The 17,001-nt window shown below is 39.7% G+C and overlaps 1 protein-coding gene across 1 annotated transcript; it reads right to left on the bottom strand.

The window, feature by feature from the left end:
• Positions 1-14,702: 14,702 nt before the first annotated feature.
• On the bottom strand, positions 14,703-17,001 carry fgf21 (fibroblast growth factor 21; the record flags this gene model as incomplete). Its single annotated transcript, XM_080455697.1, has 4 exons — positions 14,703-15,002; positions 15,764-15,867; positions 16,667-16,744; positions 16,860-17,001. 4 exons carry the CDS (start codon positions 16,999-17,001, stop codon positions 14,703-14,705), a joined length of 624 nt encoding a protein of 207 aa, XP_080311823.1.

The following is a 17,001-nucleotide window of genomic DNA, read 5'->3' on the forward strand; positions in this document are numbered from 1 at the left end:
CACACACACACACACACACACACACACACACACACACACACACACACACACACACACACACACACACACACACACACACACACAGTCGCAACACACACACACACACACACACACACACACACACACACACACACAGAGACACACACAGAGACACACACAAAGAGCTGACTTTTTGAGCATTTTTACTTATCACCACAGATCCTTATTAAAGAATCAGAGACCCAGTACTAGCCAGAATCACCATCAGTAGCGAAACACCAACGTCACATTGGCCACTTTGTTTCTTTTCTCCTTTTAAAAAGACCTGAGAGAGCCTGAAAAATTGTGTGATAATTTTAGGTGGCCCTTTGATTCAGAGCAGTCCGGGGCTGTCCTGGAGGACCGCTCATCCGATCGACGTCACCCTCGACACTGTACTTAGTTGGGTCCTCTCCATTCAGCAATATACCCGCCAAGTGTGCAGTTGGTCGGATGAACAGTTCTGGAGCTATGTGAAGGACAGACAGACACAGACAGACACAGACAGACACAGACAGACAGACAGACAGACAGACAGACAGAGATTTGTGATATTTATGGATTCCACAAATAATCCACAAATAATCCATTGAATATCACATTCTTGGAATGAACAGTGGAAAGCACACCAAAATCGTTGAGAATGTTCACGTTTTTAATAGGATGTTTGACTACAATCAATAAATGGTAATATAGACTGCCTCAGGGCAACTGTATTTTAAACACACATCAAACTACGTTGATTTAGAGACACCTAACAGTCAAAATATCTAGAAGCAGACCAGAGAGAGTGACAAAGAAGGACGACAGACGGGATGATTATTTTAGGCGACTGTTAAATTTGATACTATTGGATTAGGATTGTGGAAGCGCAGAGGTTGCAAAAGGTGTCAAAATTGTGTGAGCAAAGTTTAAGCAAAGGTCACACAATTGACCAAAAACACAGGCAAAAGGTGAGCTCAGACCTGAAGACTGAAAGGTCATGCATTATACGTAAAGAACCCTGTGCCCGGCCCGGACAGTTGGCGTAACCGTCTGGGCACCTAGGCTCGTAATCCAGCATGACAGCGTGTCGCGGGTTCGACTCCCAATCTCGACGACCTTTGCTGCATGTTACCCCCCCCCCCCCGATCTCTCTCCCCATTTCCTGTCAGCCTAACTGTCCTGTCAAATAAAGGCATCAATGCCCAAAAATATATATATATTTTTTTTAAAGAACCTTGTGCCCCATGTTAACACATTCCTCTATGCTCGGTCTCACTGCCTTCTCATGAGGAGTCTGCAACCTCTACCGTAACCTGGTCCCATCCAAGGCAGTGTCAGGCCCAGGGATGGGCGCTGTCAATGTCCACTACGCAACAGGGAGATGAAGATAGAGATATATGGGGTGAGGTGTAAGGCAGTCTCATGTTTCTCTCCAGAAATCTCAAGGGGCTATATTTATAGTCTTAGTTAGGATAGCCCTCGTACACATTACCTGATCCTTTATTAATAAACACGGCCACTGACCTGCTACTGCAAGGTAAAAGGTTAGTTTTGAGGACACTACCATGTAGTAGCTATGATTTACACTGCTCATTTCAACATCAAGCTATGAATATCCGATAATTCCTTTTTCATATTGTCCTTGATCGTCCTTTATGACTTGAGATAAAACATGAGCTGACCAAAACAGCCATTGATCAGTACTTGGACATACCACTTGCTGACAAGGACAAATGGACAGACAGGTGGACTGAGAGACGGACAGGCAGTCACCACACCCACTGAATCAAAGCCACAAAATTCATATAATGTTGGCAAAAACTTGAAATATGCCTCATGAGATGGTTCACAGGGTTCATCTTAGTTCGCTCATACAGTATAAATACTGGTAAACTGACCCACGTAGCCATGAATCATACATCAAGTTGGCATGTAATTGAATCATAATGAATGGCTGAAACTTAAGAGAGAGAAGTGTCCACCTGTTTTCAGTGGCGGAAAAAGTACTAAAATGTTTTACCTAAGTAAAAGTATCAATATTGCAATGTAAAAATACTCTGTTACAAGTAAAAGTCCGGAATTCAATTCAATTCAAGTACAACAGTATTGGTATCAAAATGTACTTAGAGTACCAAAAGTTGAAAGTACTCATTAAGCAGAATGTCCCATTTCACAACTTTTCAAATCTTTTGAAAATAGCCGATCTACAAGCTCACAATGTGTCGCATTCGCGACGCATTGTGAGATTGTAGCTCGGTTATTTTCAAATGACCAAAATGTATATAGGGCTGAAGTGGTTGATGTATGTTTAGTAATAATAATCTAAATCTGCAAAGTAACTAGTAACTCAAGTTTTCAAATAATAGTAACGCAGAAAAGTACAATATTTTACGATGTACAGTAGAGTTGAAGTAAAAGCATTGAAATTGGAAATACTCCATTTAAGTAAAAAATACCTCACAATTGTACTTAAGTACAGTACCTGAGTAAATGAACTTAATTACTTTACACCGCTGCCTGTTTTATGGGAATGTAATAAAGTGGCAAAGTTTGTAGTCCCAAAACCTGGAAACAAGTTTGCAGTTCGCACTCTCAAAGTCTGTTTCTTTTGATAAAATGTCTGAAAAAAAGGTCTGTGGTTAACACATTTTCACGTTTTGTTCTAACATTTTCACGTTTTGTTCTATGACATAAAATATATTGGTAAAAAACCCACTGGTGTTGGGGGGTGACATGCAGCAAATCCACTGTCCGGGAATCAAACCCAGGACACACTGTCGGGCATCAAAGCCTATAGTGATACACGCCTAAACCAGTTAGCCATCAGTGCCCCAGCCCTCAGAGGTCCACGTGTCTGATGTGGTCCACTCATGTGATATAATTAAGTGTCATATGTAGCATTCTTGTGTGTGGACGCCATCCAGGGCCTTTTCCTGCTGTACTGTGAGCGTCAATGTCTCGTCCCCATACCTTAGTCATCTTCCATGTCAGATATCCACACTCTCCTCATCCCATGCAAGGCATTCCAGGCAAGTGCCCTCGGAGACCTTGAGATCCTGTTTCGTCTAAGCAGTCCGGCCACCTTTTTGAAGTCCTCGACCACCTTGACTACATTTTTCACATTTTGTGTTTTTTTGGGTGAATAGTTTTCACATTTTGTGAATTCATAATCTCAGATCCATCGTCCCACCTTCCCTCCATATTTGGGCAAGACTGGCATCATCAACAAAGATCTACAGGGAAGAAATGCCGTTATTAGTGCTGTTTATCTTTTCATTTTTGATATGATGATATAATATTATTTTCTTCCTAGAACATATTATTTTTTGCAGATGTCATAGTACATTGTATAATGTATTTTATTTTACTTTTTACAACATAGCAGCCTCTGTTTAACAGACTTTATTTTTCATTTTTCAAGAACATAGTATATAGTATGACTTTTGTAACATAATAACCTAATGCTATAGCATTGATTACTGAATTCATGATGTCACCCTGGGTCATAATTAAAGATGTGTTTACTCAAAGCATTTTATTTTACTCATATGGTTATCAAGCATAAAATGACACTATAAAGTAGCATACTAATTCATCCAAAGAGGCCAAAAATACGTATCACAGACTATACTGCATCAAAATACAAACGAATCAGAGTCCCAGACTAGTACTACTGACTGAGTGCAACAATAGTGTTGTCATAGCGCAACACAACACAACACAACACATGTAGCAACAATCATATCAGCTGGCAAGATAGAATTAAAAATAGAATTGTGTCCCTTGGCTGCTTAAGAGCTATGTGGAACCTACTGTACCTATTAGAAGGCATGGAATAACCCCATTACATTCAGTATTACGTATTTAGTTATTTACAACCTTTTGTATGACTGCCATGAATTGAATTATTTTCCTCTTAAAGGGACTGCACCATGAATTTGAACTTTTTCTTATTTTTTGTGTGTTTTTGGTCTCCCCTACCTCTCTTCTATCCCCAAAAATACCCCAGTTTGAACACTCAGGCTTTCACAGCAAATCTGGGGTTTTCTGTAAATTGGTCTCAAAACAGGCCAAACTGATTTGCACCCTGACGTGACGTCACGTCAGGGTAAAATCCCTCCCGTTTTTTTAAAAAACTTTTTCCACACACAACCAGGAGATAACATGCATACAAACTGGCTCAATAGTGCCCCGTGCCAAACAGGACAATGTGGTATTGCAGGTGAAAGTTTATAAGCCAGAGAGAAGTTAGTTGGAATGAGTATATCTGAGGCTTGATTTAAGCTCAAACCTTTTGAAAAACGTTTGAGGGACATAAGCAATATGATATTAAATATTATTATTATTTTTTAAATTCATGGTGTAGATCCTTTAAAGTTAGGGTAGGTGATTTTTGGGGGTTAAAATAAGTGTTAAATAGCTCTATATTCTGTTAGTACTCATTGCTATAGAGTGTTTGTTCAGTAACAGGAGTCTCCATGTCTCTCCAGCTCTTTATTAAACAGTCAATGCATTTTCAGGTCAGGATACCAATTTGATCCAATCAGAATAGAGAACTCAGACAGGATCCAGATTAAACAAGTGAAATTGGAAGTGATGACACAAAGAAATGATCAGACAAAATTGGAACTGGAACACTATAAAAATGAAGCTGAAAAAGAGGTACTCTCTCCTGATTGGCTGACATTTTGTCAGCTATACCTGAAAATATAAAATAAAAGTACTTTCTGCTTATCAAAGAGCTGGAGAGACAGGGAGACTCCTGTTACTGAACAAACACTCTATAATGACTACTATCAGAATATAATGCTTTAACCTTTTTTATTTATTTTTATGTTTTAACCAAAAAATATCACTAACCCTACCTTTAACTAACCACATGAACCCTAGCATCCCTATTTTTGGCATGTAATAATAGAAGAACATTCTGCAAAAATAGGCAAACATTCTTCAAAAACATGCAATGTACAAGCTCATAATGTGGCGTTTACGACGCTGCGTTCATGATTTGCAACATTTTGTTCAAAACGGGCCACTCCTGCAAACTTTAGATGTCAATCTTAGCCAATCAGGATGGAATATGAAAAATCTAACAGATCCGTCTTGATCACATGACTATAGAGATCATGTCTACCGATTTGCGTGAAATTTGGATAAATGTCAAGGAGTAATATCAAAAAATGTGTTTTATATAAGTCGGCCTCCTTGTGGCGCTATAAAAGGCAGATGTGAAAAATGCAGGGCAAAGGTTTTTCCCTGACCTCTAGGGAGTGCACATACAAAGTTTTACACAGATCGGTGCAGTTATAGGTAAAAACAGTAATCGGCATGTTATAGCGCCACCATGGGGCTGATTTGAAAATGTTCAAGTGGCATTTCTTCCTCGGCATAGTGGGAATGTGCGTGCAAAATCTCACGGAAATTGCAAGCTGTGTTCATGATTTGAGGCATTTTGTTCAAAACGGAGCATTCCTGCAAACTTTGGAAGCCATTTTTAGCCAATCAGGATGGAATATGCAGAATCTGAAAGAATTTTTTGTGTAATGACTATAGAGATACTGTGTACCGATTCGCGTGACGTTTGGGCAAAATCTGTAGGAGTACTGTCAAAAAATTTGTTTTGCAAAAAGCGGCCTCCTGGTGGCGCTATAACAGGCCCATGTGAAAAATCTGGGGCAAAGGTTCTGAATTGGCATCCAGGGAGTGTGTATGCACAGTTTCGCTGCGATCAAGCCAACGGTGCCGGAGATTACCTGTTCACAGACGGACACACACTCGGACGGACACACACACACACGACGGACCGACGGACAGGGTGCAAAACATACTCTCTCGCCATGCCTTTAGGCCTGGCGGAGACAAAAAGACAAGCGTGCAGATGGAGATCTGAACACTGGGCTCTCACATCACTGGCATCAGCACTAACCACTTGGCTAAACAGCAGGGCCCGATAGTATCCATACTGATGCATTGTACATGTTACACTTATACCAAGCTCATGGACATTGGGGAGCCAGGTGTCAATCAACAGTAGATTCTACCAGATTCTGAGAAGGAGTGGGACTAAAAGAGCAGGAAGTCTGAGAGTGGGAGAAACAGGTGAAAACAGTGTAAATTCAGCTATTCAGTTGTCAGTGATATTGAGAATGATGATACAAGTCGATATGAAAAGAAAAAGAAAACTAGAAAAAGTGCTCCTCGGAGCACAGGTCTCCGCCAGGTCAGGTAGGTTATTGTGGGTCAGCAATGTTTGGAATTCGCCAATCAGGATGGAATATAAAAAATCGGACGGAACCATCTTGATCACTTGACTATAGAGATAATGTGTACTGATTTGCATGATGTTTGGACAAAATTTGTATGAGTAATATAAAAAAGAAATCGGCTTCCTGGTGGCGCTATAATAGGGCAATGTTAAAAGGGTGGCGTTTGTTCTTCAACGTAGTGCGAATGTGCGTGCAAAGTTCCACCGCAATCGGACGCTGCGTTCATGATTTGCGGCATTTTGTTGAAAACGGGCCACTCCTGCAAACTTTAGCTGTCAATGTTAGCCAATCAGGATGGAATATGAAAAATCGAACAGATCCATCTTGATCACATGACTATTAGATCATGTGTACCGATTTGCATGAAATTTTGATCAAATCTGAAGGCTTAATCTCAAAAAATGTGTTTTACAGAAGTCGACCTCCTGGTGGCGCTATAAAAGGCTAATGTGAAAAATGCAGGGCAGATGTTTTTCCTTGGCCTCTAGGGAGTATGCGTGCAAAGTTTCACGCAGATCGGTGCAGTTATAGTTAAAAACGCAAATTGGCCACCATGAGGCTGATTTGAACATTTTCAAGTGGCATTTCTTCCTCGGCCTTGTGGGAATGTACGTGTGAAATTTCACGGAAATTGCATGCTGCATTCATGACTTGAGGCATTTAGTTCAAAACGGACCAATCCTGCAAACTTTGGAAGCCAACCTTAGCCAATCAGGATGGAATATGGAAAATCAGACAGATCCGTGTTGATCACATGACTATAGAGATACTGTGTACTGATTTGCGTGATGTTTGGATAAAATCTGTAGGAGTAATATCCAAAAATGGGTTTTGCACCAATTGGCCTCCTGGTGGCGCTAGAACAGGGCCATGTAAAAAAATGGGGGCAGAGGTTCTGAATTGGCATCCAGGGAGTGTGTGTGCACAGTTTCGAAGCGACCGGGCCAACGGTGCCGGAGATTAGCTGTTCACAGACAGATGGACACACGGACGGACGGACACACGGACGGACGGACACACGGACGGACGGACGGACGGACAGACAGACAGGGGGTAAAACATACTCTCTCGCCATGCCTTTTGGCCTGGCGGAGACAATAAAGATAGAAAGAGGGAAGGAGCTGAGAAGGGTATCTGCATGGACAGGAAAAGATTCTTGGCATTTATTACCATGGTCATTAATTGTGTGGTGGAGATACAAGGCAATTCAGAAAGAATTAAGATGATTCTAGATGCAGCAAGGAGATCCCTGGACGTGTTGGATGTCAGCGCAGCGGAGAAGATTTGGACAATTTACTGAGAGAGGGATTCACAGCAGACAAATGGGTCTGCAACATAGAATGGACAGGTTGGGATTTGGGAATGGGAGCACTTTTAGTTTGCACTGTGACAGGGTTGCAGATATATTCCAGTAGGTGGTGGTAATGCAACAATTACGGATGCTACAGTAGCTGCCATAAAACACCAAAGTAGAAGAAGAAGAAGAAGAATCTGGTTTATAGAGCACCGAAGTCTGACGTAATTTACACATCCTACCTGGTTCGCGGTTTTCCACCCCCGTTCTGAATTCCCATAGACGTCTTTAATATCGCGTCAAATAAGAACTGTGTTCCAAAAATAAACAAATCATCCCGGCGGTTTGACTCTTATGGATATGAAGCATCAACTGACGGTGAGAAAACGATAATGTTACTTCCACCGAATTAGTTAAATTTTCGCCAGAAACAGACTGTATCAAATATAAGTGACTGACTATCATAAAAGATACAGAACCTCCTCCCTGACAATATCGCCAAGACAGTTTGTTTATTTTTGGACCACAATTCTTCTATGAGACGATTCTAAGAGGACCCAATGTTATTCTCCATAGAGAAATTACTTTACGAACCAGGGGATGAACGAGTGACGTCAGGACTTCTGTACTCTATGTTGTCCCCAAATTAGAGCCAGGGTGAGGATATTGTATATCAGCATGTAACCCTGTTAAAAACAAGAAAGTGAATGTGTTTGGAGCTGGGTTTTCACTCAGTATTTGTACCATAACCAGCTGACCTGAATAACTTATACAGCCTACTGTGGTGGGTTGTGGTGAGTACTAGGCCTGTCACCATTATTACATAATCGTCTATTTTTTTTTAGATTATAAATATTTAACCAAAGAAAAGTATACTTTTGGGGGAATGACCCATCACGTTCATGTAATGTCAATGTACAGAGCTTAGTGTGCTTGGGTATAGCTCACTTGGCAGAGCTCTTGACTTCAGACCACAAGGTCATGGGATTGAATCTCAGCACAGATTAGTCGGCATCTGAGCAATCTCGCTCCCACGGGATTACTAACTTTTTTCACTTTTAAATGGCCATTGACAATGCATTGGGCGCTTAAAGTTAAATATTTCAAAAACTACAAATTATTTCAAAGTAAAAATCTCAAGCATACATGTCCACAGTAAGGTGGAATTTTTCAATTGTGAATCAAGTTTATAGGCTAAAGTATGAAGGAACAGCGAGGTTCACCTTTAAATGTCCATTGCCATTGACATTGGGCGCTTAAAGTTAAATATATCAAAAACTACAAAACATTTTAAAGTAAAAAGTTCAAGCATTTGTGTCCACAGTAAGATGAATTATAAAAAGTGTGAATGGAGTTTCTAGGTGAAAGTGTTTTTTTGAGGTGCCAAAACCTGTCATCCACCTCCATTATACATTTCTGAACTTTTAAAGGAGTATATTTCTAAAACTGTAAAACATTTCAAATATTCCTGTTCAGGCAAACATGTCCACAGTAAGATGAACATTTTAAAGTTTGAATGGGGTTTCAATAATTTGTAGTTTTTGAAATATTTAACTTTAAGCGCCCAATGCATTGTCAGCATGTAACCCTGTTAAAAACAAGAAAGTTAATGTGTTTGGAGCTGGGTTTTCACTCAGTATTTGTACCATAACAGCTGACCTGAATAACTTATACAGCCTACTGTGGTGGGTTGTGGTGAGTACTAGGCCTGTCACAATTATTACATAATCGTAAAAAAAAAAATTAGATTATAAATATTTAACCAAAGAAAAGTATACTATATACGTCAATACTGATGCGTGTAGATCTGATATTTTCGACAAGCGACACCGTTATATGACAAAGTATGAATCAAGCTTCGGCGTACAAGTGTTCAGAAATCTGATTAGAATTTCAAGACCACAAGGTCATGGGATTGAATCCCAGCACAGATTAGTCGGCATCTGAGCAATCTCGCTCCCACGGGATTACTAACTTTTTTTCACTTTTAAATGGCCATTGACAATGCATTGGGCGCTTAAAGTTAAATATTTCAAAAACTACAAATTATTTCAAAGTAAAAATCTCAAGCATACATGTCCACAGTAAGGTGGAATTTTTCAATTGTGAATCAAGTTTATAGGCTAAAGTATGAAGGAACAGCGAGGTTCACCTTTAAATGTCCATTGCCATTGACAATGCATTGGGCGCTTAAAGTTAAATATTTAAAAAACTACAAATTATTTCAAAGTAAAAATCTCAAGCATACATGTCCACAGTAAGGTGGAATTTTTCAATTGTGAATCACGTTTATAGGCTAAAGTATGAAGGAACAGCGAGGTTCACCTTTAAATGTCCATTGCCATTGACAATGCATTGGGCGCTTAAAGTTAAATATATATAAGTAAAAAGTTCAAGCATTTGTGTCCACAGTAAGATGAATTATAAAAAGTGTGAATGGAGTTTCTAGGTGAAAGTGTTTTTTTGAGGTGCCAAAACCTGTCATCCACCTCCATTATAAATTTCTGAACTTTTAAAGGAGTATATTTCTAAAACTGTAAAACATTTCAAATATTCCTGTTCAGGCAAACATGTCCACAGTAAGATGAACATTTTAAAGTTTGAATGGGGTTTCAATAATTTGTAGTTTTTGAAATATTTAACTTTAAGCGCCCAATGCATTGTCGATGGCAATGGACATTTAAAGGGAAAAAAGTACAAACAGATATATTCCAGTAGGTGGTGGTAATGCAACAATTACGGATGCTAACTGCCATAAAACACCAAAGTAGAAGAAGAAGAAGAAGAATCTGGTTTATGTTGTCCCCAAATTAGAGCCAGGGTGAGGATACTGTATATCAGCATGTAACCCTGTTAAAAACAAGAAAGTTAATGTGTTTGGAGCTGGGTTTTCAATCAGTATTTGTACCATAACCAGCTGACCTGAGTAACATATACAGCCTACTGTGGTGGGTTGTGGTGAGTACTAGGCCTGTCACAATTATTACATAATCGTCAATTTTTTTTTAGATTATAAATATTTAACCAAAGAAAAGTATACTATATACACGTTAATACTGATGCGTGTAGAGCTGATATTTTCGACAAGTGACACCGTTGTATGACAAAGTATGAATCAAGCTTCAGCGTACAAGTGTTCAGAAATCTGATTAGAATTTCAAGTCATTTCAAACCACTTCCAAGTGCCTTTAATTATTTGGGGGGAATGACCATCACATGGAATGTCAATGTACAATGTTTCTTATGTCTGAATAGCTCACGGGACTACTAACTTTTTTCACCTTTAAATGGCCATTGCCATTGACAATGCATCGGGTGCTTAAAGTTAAATATTTCAAAAACTACAAATTATTTCAAAGTAAAAATAGTTTTTGAGATATTTAACTTTAAGCGCCCAATGCATTGTCAATGGCAATGGACATTTAAAGGTGAACCTCGCTGTTCCTTCTTACTTTAGCCTAAAAACTTGATTCACAATTGAAAAATTCCACCTTACTGTGGACATGTATGCTTGAGATTTTTACTTTGAAATAATTTGTAGTTTTTGAAATATTTAACTTTAAGCGACCAATGCATTGTCAATGGCAATGGACATTTAAAGGGAAAAAATAATAGTATTATTATAAGTTATTCAGGTCAGCTGGTTATGGTACAAATACTGAGTGAAAACCCAGCTCCAAACACTCAGCTAGTTTTTGAGATATTTAACTTTTAAAATGTACATCTGAAAACTTTGGCACCTCGCTGTTCCTTCATACTTTAACCTATAAGGTCCTTACACACCGCATATTCGCCGGTGTGTAACCGCCTTTAAACTCGATTCACAATTAAACAATTCCACCTTACCGTGGACATGCATGCTTGAGATTTTTACTTTGAAATAATTTTTAGTTTTTGAAATATTTAACTTTAAATGCATTGTCAATGGCAATGGACATTTACAAGGTGAAAAAAGTTAGTAAACCCATGGGAGCCAGATTGCTCAGATGCCACTGGACAGAGTTCTTTCAGACATAACCCCCCAACATTACCTATCAGGAAACAGGGGAGGGACACAGTCCCCCCGATGGTCCTCATTGTACATTGATGGCATGGGACTTGAACCTGTGAACTGTCTGTAGCAGAGGCAACCGATCACGCACACCACACCACTGCGCCAACGCACCTTTGGGCCCTCAGCAGGTGTCTTCTAGTATTTTATCCTTGAAAATTTCAAAGTACTACAATATTGAAGAATGGGACAACTGGGATTTGAACATGGAACCTCTGTACTGAGAGTCTGATCACTATCCCATTACACCACCTCTCACCGACTCTCGGCAGCAATGGCAGATGTATTTTACTACTCTTGAAGTGTTTATATGTCAGCCTTCAGTTAGTAAAGTTGAAAAATAAATGAACCAAAGAAGGACTGGGATTTGAACATGGAATCTCAATGAGGAGAGTCTGATCTTTAGACCACTACACCATCTCTCAGCCACTCACATCATGTCAGTTGAAATACTCCAGCATTTAAAGCTTCATTATCTAACTTTCCTGCTCGACCCTGCATTTCAACTACAGTAGGTCTGGGACTTGAACATGGAAACCCAGTGCTGAGAGTGTGAACATTAGTCTGCTACACCATCACACATGTTTAAGGTATAGAAGTTGTCTTCTAGAGCTTTGAAGTGTTCTTTTGGACTGCCCAGAAAAGCCCAGCCAGCTTGGCTTTGCTGGTCATTCCAGCCAGCCAGCTGGCCGACCAGCTTGACCAGCATAATTCAGCTTAGCCTGACTGGGTGACCAGCTGACCAACTATACTGACAAACCAGCAAGACCAGAACCAGAGTTCCGTGGTTAGAGTGCCTTGACATCGTAGTTGATAGCCTACTGAATAGAAGGTGTGACAGGGGGTAGTGGGTGAAATTCGTGTATGTGCAAGCTCCATTGTTTTTGTTGTTTTCAGAAGAGAAAAAAAACGAGAGAAAGGTAGAAAATAAATCAAACAGCAAAGAGAAACATGTTGAGGATAGGCAAAAATCTATCTACATACACATCCTGACCACCACAAATATATAGGCTACACCAGTGTTGCCATGTCCTTTTATTTTAAGCGACTTTGGGCTTTGGGTTTTTTCTGTACAATCGGTTTTAAATATTGGTAGTTGCGGGTGGCTGTCATCTATGGTGCTTCCTATGGTGCTTCCCTGTCTTCTATCGTGATTCCTATGGTGCATACCTGTTTTTTATTATGCTTCCTATGCAGAGATAGACAGTATTTTAAATACAGTATATATATAAAATTGTGTAATGTAATTGTACGAAGATACTTTCAGATCTTGTATCATCTGTATTTTAAATACATGTTTTATTTAAAATATTTGTTTTATTCTCAAATATTTGATTATTTGTGATGATGTGTCAGTATCCTGCATGGTCATGATCCTGGTGTCAAAACCCTGATGTCAGTATCCCATGGTATCAGTGGTGTCAGTATCCTGGAGTCAGTATCATGGTCCTGGTGTCAGTATCCTGGTGAATATCCTGGTCAGTATCCTGGTATCAGTATCACTATCAATGGTCGATCGATTTATCGGCGCCAAAATGTGACTTCTTAAAAAGAAAAAAAACGGCATTGCCGGTGCACTGGTATCTAAACACAGGTTCATAACTTGTAGATTAGTTAGTTTGTGGGGGGAAACTACCAGCCAGTTCTGCTTGTTGGTTTTAGTTATGTGCGTTACTGTTTCACATTATTACTGTCTATCTAGATGGTATGCTTCCCTGTCTTCTATGGTTCTTCCTATGGTACTTCCCTGTCTTCTAGGGTATGATGCTATTGATCTTCCCTGTCTTCGCTTCCCTGTCATCTATGGTGTCTCAAATTGTGGGTCCCAGCTAGGGGGGTCCCCAAATTATTTTGGGGAGTCCCCAGATGATTTGCTGATTTGTTTTCTCAACAGTAAACAAACCAACATACAGTATAAGTGTATACTGGGTATCTGAACATTTCTAGATTTAAGGACTTTTAATACCTATGACATTGGCCAAATTGTCAAATATTGCAAAACTTTTGAAAATAGCCAATCTATATGCTCACAACGCCTTGCATTGGGAGGCGTTGTGATCATGTAGATTGGCTATTTTCACAATTTTTATCTGTGGAATCGAGTCAAACTAAATATAATGCCTCAATTTCTACAATTCCAGGTTCTTGTCAGGGTGGGGGGTCCCCAGTTCAAATATAATTATTTTGGGCGGTCGGGTCACGGCCTGAAAAGTTTGAGAACCACTGCCATAGAAGACTGGGAAACATGGGGGATTCTGATATGCTCACTACTTTGTCCACTAGAGGGCACTCCAGTTTTCAGAATATAAACTTGCATCTTCACCCCCTCCATACATAATAAATCAAAACAGTGACAGAGGTGTACAGTAGGCCTTCTTCAACACACAAGGGATTCCTTCTGGTTTTGTCCATAGTTAGACAGAGCAATATGCCCTCAAATGGCATTATGTCCTCTTATAGAGACTAGACTGTTTCAACATTTAAAAAAAAAGTTTATGAAAAATGCAATACAAAAATAAACAATAATTGATATAATTTACGTTCAACATAAACACACATTAAATTAGTAAGTAAGTAATTAATAAGTTATTAAATATAAATAGATAAATAAATAGATCAAAGTCCCAAGTCACTGAAGTCACACAGGTAATACAGTTGACTGTTAGTGTGATTGATTGATTTAGGTGTTATTGTGTGTCAGCATGAAGTTAACTGTACACCTGTCCATGCTGGCACATAGTAACACCTAAATGAAACATAAAACACCAACAATCTGACTGTACCTTCAGCTGTACTCATCAAAATGTCCCAGTGAATTATCATTCAGACAAAACAAATATCCAACATGGTATGATGGACATCTTTGTGCTACACTGATGATTTAACATGACCTAATGTTGAAATATATGTCATAGTAGGTGACTTATATAACACAACTGGACAACTCAAATCCTACAATAGGTCCATATTTTCAAACAAGACAGTAGGCTGATGTCATGCATTGGCATGTTGTGGAATGTGGAACCTGAGCAGTACTTACTTACATGGGAAAGAAAGTTCACTTAAAGTGTTCCGGCATCACACATTGTTATTCATCCACTGAGAACAGAGGACTGCCCATAGAGTTCAAACTCATTCCTAGAGGATCACCCGTGTCCATGTTTAAATGTTCCTGATGACTTTGTGGTTGGTGTTCAGGCACAGTACTGTCCGTGGTCAGGCTGTTCCTCAGCGGTAAGAAACGTGTGAAGGGGAGGTGGTGTCGCTCCGGGGACTGATTTGATGCGAGGGACACAGGAAGTCCATGATGCGAAGAAGACACAAAGCGGGTGTATCCGTCAGCTAGCAGCAGTTCTCTGAATGTGCAGTCGGCCTCTGTGTAGTGGCTCTGAGGAAACAGTAAAGCACCGGATAAAGCAGCGGTTCACAGATATTTTTTGGACCAGGGCCCACTTGAAAATCTCGAAAGTGTTTGCGTGGCCCACTGATCTGACCACTTAAGTGGTCAGATCAGTGGGCCGTGCATTTGAATGATCCATCAATCGATTGTGTTCCAGCTTGGATCAATGGAACTAACACTACAGTATTAGGCAGAATCACAAAACATTTTTTTATGTTATATTAAGTTATATTATGAATACATAGTGTTTTGAAATTTATTTGGGGGCCACTTGCAATCTCATGAAGGCCCACATGTTGGGAATTAATGGGATAAAGAAATTGTTCCTGGCTTTCCTTCTACACCAATAACTAATCCTCCACCTTCCATTGTCTACATCTTGTCCCAACATTGACTCCTATCAAAAGTCTTTCTGTTAGAGGCCAATTGTGTCAAATATTAAACATTTTAAATGTAATATTAAGAGTTTTATGATGCTGATTTAAAGATGTAGCTATAATAAACAGCCTACTGTTGGACAGGAACGGCAGATTCACTGGGAACGATGCAGCAACATGTTTTAAGCATACATAATTTATTTTTACATTATTATTATTATTTGTTATTTTACTAACTGACAGCACACTGTACATCAAACATGGGTACCAAACAATCACAATCAAACGAACAATCAGCAGACAACAGAAAGCACAATCAGCAGACAACAGAAAGCACAGAGGCTTTAGGATAGTGTGGTTCTCTTTGCTTACCTGTCCCCTCAGACGGCCTCCACTGTCTATACAGAGGTAGAGAGATGTGGACACTCCCTTGATGACTGTCTGGCCGGCTGACACCGATCTGAGCTCCAAAACACCTGGACACACAGAAACAGATCTCAGGTCAATGTACTGTAGGGTAGGCCATAGGTTCCAGTGAAACCCCCAAAAATAAGTGTAGTGTCTCCGCTGGGACCCAAACTCACACAAATACATTTAACGACCTATTTAATTGTGAAAATAGCCTGTGAGCTTGTAGATATGCTATTTTCACTATTTCCTAAAAGTTTCTCACATTTATGGAATTTTGTAATTTATTTTTAAATGTCTGAAATTCTTTTGAAAAAGGGGATATTTAATCGCGACCCATAAAAAATGGGTCCGCGACCCAAATATGGGTCCCGACCCAGTGTTTGGGAAACACTGCTGTGCAGGCTACCCCTCTGACTCCTGCACATTGCTCTCATATGGACTCACATGTTTGCAGAGCTGGTTTTTAAGTGTTTTGGTGCAAGTCCAAATCAAAGGTCCAAGTCAAATTTCAAGTTATTTGAGACAAGTCAGAGTCATGGCTCAAGTTAAACGTGACACATACACTCACAGCTCGCACGCGCGCGCACACACACACACACACACACACACACACACACACACACACACACACACACACACACACACACACACACACACACACACACACACACACACACACACACACACACACACACACACACACACACACACACACACACACACTAAAGTATTAAAAAGTTATTTGAGGCCACATTTTGTAACTTCGAGTTCAGATCTCGAGTCTCAAGTCTACAGCTCTGCAATGTACAGTTTCTGTCTTTCTTGTACTGTATTTATACTTTGTTTTCTTTATAGCACACTCACTGTGTTGGGTCTGAGCACGGCTCCCTGAGACTCTCCCATCTGGGGATAACTCCAGATATAAGCCTCTTCTGTGATTCTCTGCAACAACAAAAAAAAGAGACAACGTTAAGCATCTTAAAGAAGTAAATACGATTGACAGTATTTTATCAATATTATCATTTACATTGTATACACATTGTAGTGTTGCGAGTACCTGTATAAAGATGCCTCTCTCTTACTTGATCGCCGAGCGACAGAAGAGGGCTGGAGTCAGGGATGTAAAAAGAGAGAGACGATGGAAGGTGCAAGACAAAGAGAAAAGCAGAGAAGGAGGATACGTGTGAAAATGAGCACAT

Source organism: Gymnoscopelus braueri, assembly GCF_963280865.1.
Source record: "Gymnoscopelus braueri genome assembly, chromosome: 17".
Classification (NCBI taxonomy): domain Eukaryota; kingdom Metazoa; phylum Chordata; class Actinopteri; order Myctophiformes; family Myctophidae; genus Gymnoscopelus; species Gymnoscopelus braueri.